The sequence below is a fragment of the Austrofundulus limnaeus genome, unplaced genomic scaffold (genome assembly GCF_001266775.1).
Source record: "Austrofundulus limnaeus strain Quisiro unplaced genomic scaffold, Austrofundulus_limnaeus-1.0 Scaffold32, whole genome shotgun sequence".
Classification (NCBI taxonomy): Eukaryota; Metazoa; Chordata; class Actinopteri; order Cyprinodontiformes; family Rivulidae; genus Austrofundulus; species Austrofundulus limnaeus.
Genome location: NW_013952434.1, coordinates 671,330 through 674,750, shown reverse-complemented (window position 1 = coordinate 674,750; position 3,421 = coordinate 671,330). Strand labels below are relative to the sequence as shown.

The window sequence follows — 3,421 nt, the reverse complement described above, 5'->3', positions numbered from 1 at the left end:
AATAAAGCCTTGGTGCTGCGAGTAACTCATTTTTTTACGTTTTCCTACATATTTAGAAAAGTTTCTCCCAAGCAGAATATTTGTTTTTCTTTCCAATGCGAGAAACAAAACAYTGAAGTCTGCTGCAAGCTCTTGCAATAATTGCCTTATTTTAGGTTTATGTGCAGCAGGAAGCAAAGTAAACCAAAAAGGTGAAAAACTAATGTCAGCATGCCAGCAAATAAACCCTGCTCTGTTGGGTTTCAGCACCACGGACAGCTTCAAGACCTCCCCAAACATAGGAGCTGTTCGTCGTGCTGAAATCTAAAATCCTCCGTTTTATTTATCTTTTTCTGAATGTTTTTTATTTGAAGACTTGAACTGACAAGTATATTTATTTTTTACTGGCTGCTGGGTTTCCCACGTGCATATTCATGCGTGATAAAGACACGCAGCTAGATGTTTCTAACAGTGAGCCCTGCAGGAGCAGCAGGTGGAGAACTGCTCAGGGATCAAATYCCTGCAGCCGCCTGTGGGACCAGTCTCATCCCGAGGAGCTGCATTTCTAATGAGGAAGTAAAAAYACAGCTAAATAAACTTTTCTCTTTGATGTGAGTGCTGTGAGTTTGTGCTGTGCGTCACATTGGATCGGGTTAGATCAGATGCACATTATGTGCCTCCATAAGCTAAAATGTATTTCCAACATAAAAGCTCAYAAATCACCCTGTGGCTGTTGAGTCTGCCCCGCATAAGCCTTTGCAGCCTTTTCCACCACGCTGTTTGCGTCGCACCCCTCCTTCCCTCCCTCCTTTCCTCGTTTTCTCTCCTCCTCCACACTCAGTGCTCCCTCTCGCGCGCTCGGTGCGCAGCAGCAGCAGCAGCAGCAGCAGCAGCAGCAGCGCTCCTCTGACGCACTCTCGGAGATGAGCATCCCAGTCCCGCAGGCTGTCAGGACAGACGCTCCCGACCTCTCTCCCTCCGAAGCTTTCAACCTCCAACTCCATCCCTCTCATTTCTTTAACGTTTCTTTTATTTATTTWTTTATTTTTTGCGCATTTCTCTCCCATTCTTCTCTGGGTTTTCCACTCCGAGCTCTGCGTTTGGCAGTGATGCTCTCATCTCTTGGCTGGGRATTTACTCCGGAGGACAGAACTGTCAGGAGTGATTAATTTCTGTCCGCACTTCTTCCRTGGTTCTGTTGGTTTCCTTGCTGATTCTCGGGCATCGTTCCGAACCTCCTGAGACAAGCGCTCCACATTAAAGGTGAGAAGGCGGKGGAGCTGTTTTGGCAGGAGATCGTTCAGATGACGGACACCGAGAGGCTGCAGATCTCCATCCGCAGCGCGACTTCCTGAGCGCGTGGAATATTCTCAGAGGTGTTATTTCTCCAGCAGAGATATTGTGTCAGGTTTTGGTCAGAACCCGTACAGGAAGCGTGCCCACTGCAGGGGTTGCTGCGCCTGCTTCCGGCTCTTCCCCCCCTCCCCAAATTTCCCTCCAGAGGTGGGCTTTGATCGTCCTGGACCAGCCCGGATTGGCGATGCCCGGACAGTGAGCGCGCGGCGGCGGCGGCGGCGGCGGCTGCGGCGGCGGTGGTGGGATTGTTTCGGTCACCCTGCTCCGTAGCAGCATGGCTCCAGCCCGGAGGGACCGCGGCGGCCGGGAGATGCTCCTGCTCCTCTCCGCTCTGCTGTTCCACCCCGCGCTGGCCAAGGTGTGCAACGACCGCACCAAGCACGGCCAGGACAACAGCTGGTTCACCAGGGACGGGGAGGACCTGCCCATCATGGTGCTCATGCCCATGAACGAGTCGGCCCCGATGAGCAGCATCAGCCAGGGCATCGAACCGGCGGTCCAGCTGGCCATCCAGCACATACGGGAGTCCAGGAGGTACCCCTTCTCACTCATCACCAAGATCTACGACACGGAGGTAAACATATGGTGGCGCCTGTGTGCGTGTGTTTTGTACGTGTGCGCGCGCATCGCCCMGCAGCGCGCTGCCGGGTGTCCCTCCAAGGAGGGAACTGTGCTCTTTGCGCTAAAGTGAACTCAGGTTTGCACGCATTCCCCTCCAATGTCGCTGCGCAGTGTTGAAACAGAAGCTCTGCATCACTGCTGTTCTCACAGCAAAGACTTTTATTTTTACAAAAAAAAAAAAAATCTCTACCTCAAGGTGCCCTTCAGCTCGTCTAACTAACTAAAACACTGTCTCTGTTTGCAAACGTCACTTTAAAGCCAGGCTGCTCAGTCACGAATCAGTGCCTCCTCCTGAACACCGAGGACTCTTCCTCTCGTGGAGCCTGAAGATGGCGGTAATTGGATGCACGAGCTCTCTCCTCCAAACCCCGGCACTCTTAAACGGAGAGGGATGTCGCATTCRGGCTCCATGTTATGATTAATTTAACGGCTTCAATTGAAAYCCTCTTCAGGTTTAGTCACAGTTAGCCCTTTGTGGGCACTGAAATGGCCAAATTCGTGCMGTTTTAGTGAGGAAACTAAACCAATGTCTCTGTAAGGTGAAGATGAACAGACTGAAATACAAAACAAACAAAAAAAAACAACTTTATTTACGAACTGAATTTTGATTTGCTTATCTTTTTTTCATTATTGGCATTAGCTTGAGTTGAATCCTAATTGATACTTTGTTATGATGCCTATAACATTAACCAGTGATGGACAAAGTACTCAGCTCTAGTACTTGAGTAAAGTACCGATACTCATGGCCAAATCTTACTCAACTACAAGTAAAAGCTGCTTGGTCAAAAATCTACTTAAGTTAAAGTACTGAAGAACTTGCTTTTGAAACTACTTAAGCATTAAAAAGTACATGCATTTAAAATACTCAAGTATTCCAAAGTACCAATTAAATTGTTTAATATCAGTACATTGCTGTATTGTTTTCAGTGTGAATTTACAGAACCTTGTAACTCTCAGAAACCACCTGATGTATCGACACATAGAACCACTCTGATACAAATTCTACACCACCTGTAAAGATTTCAGCATAAAAATGCAATAAAGTGAGAGGTGAGGTCTTAAATGCAGAAATGTAGTTTAATCCGTGGTGAAAACGAAAGACATTTAAACTGATACAAAATATTTTTCAGTCCTAAAATCTCAAACATTGAGCTGTACTTAAATACAGTACTCAAGTAAATGTATTTTGTAACTGTCCACCACTGGTAAAGATGGTCATTGCAGTAGATACAGCTTCAAGACAAAGACACCAGMAATTAGTTAACAAATATGTTTGATATGACTCATGAAGATGAATGAGTTTTAAACAAAGCCTAAAGATTTGCAGGCAGTCGATGCTGTCAATATCACCAACTATCTGGTCCTTTAAACATTTTACTACACCAAACAGCAGATGAAACCTATAAAAGTTTAGAGGCGTATAACTTTTATTTTTTTATCAGTGGATGGGTCCACATTTGCACCT

At 46.6% G+C, this 3,421-nt stretch overlaps 1 protein-coding gene across 1 annotated transcript in view; it reads left to right on the top strand.

The window, feature by feature from the left end:
- Positions 1–818: 818 nt before the first annotated feature.
- Positions 819–3,421, top strand: part of gabbr2 (gamma-aminobutyric acid (GABA) B receptor, 2) — a 208,860-nt gene continuing 206,257 nt past the window's right edge. Inside the window, exon 1 of the mRNA XM_014005665.1 lies at positions 819–1,909. Within this exon, the coding sequence (XP_013861119.1) occupies positions 1,610–1,909 (300 nt within the window). The 5' untranslated portion in view covers positions 819–1,609. The remainder of the gene's footprint in view (positions 1,910–3,421) is intronic.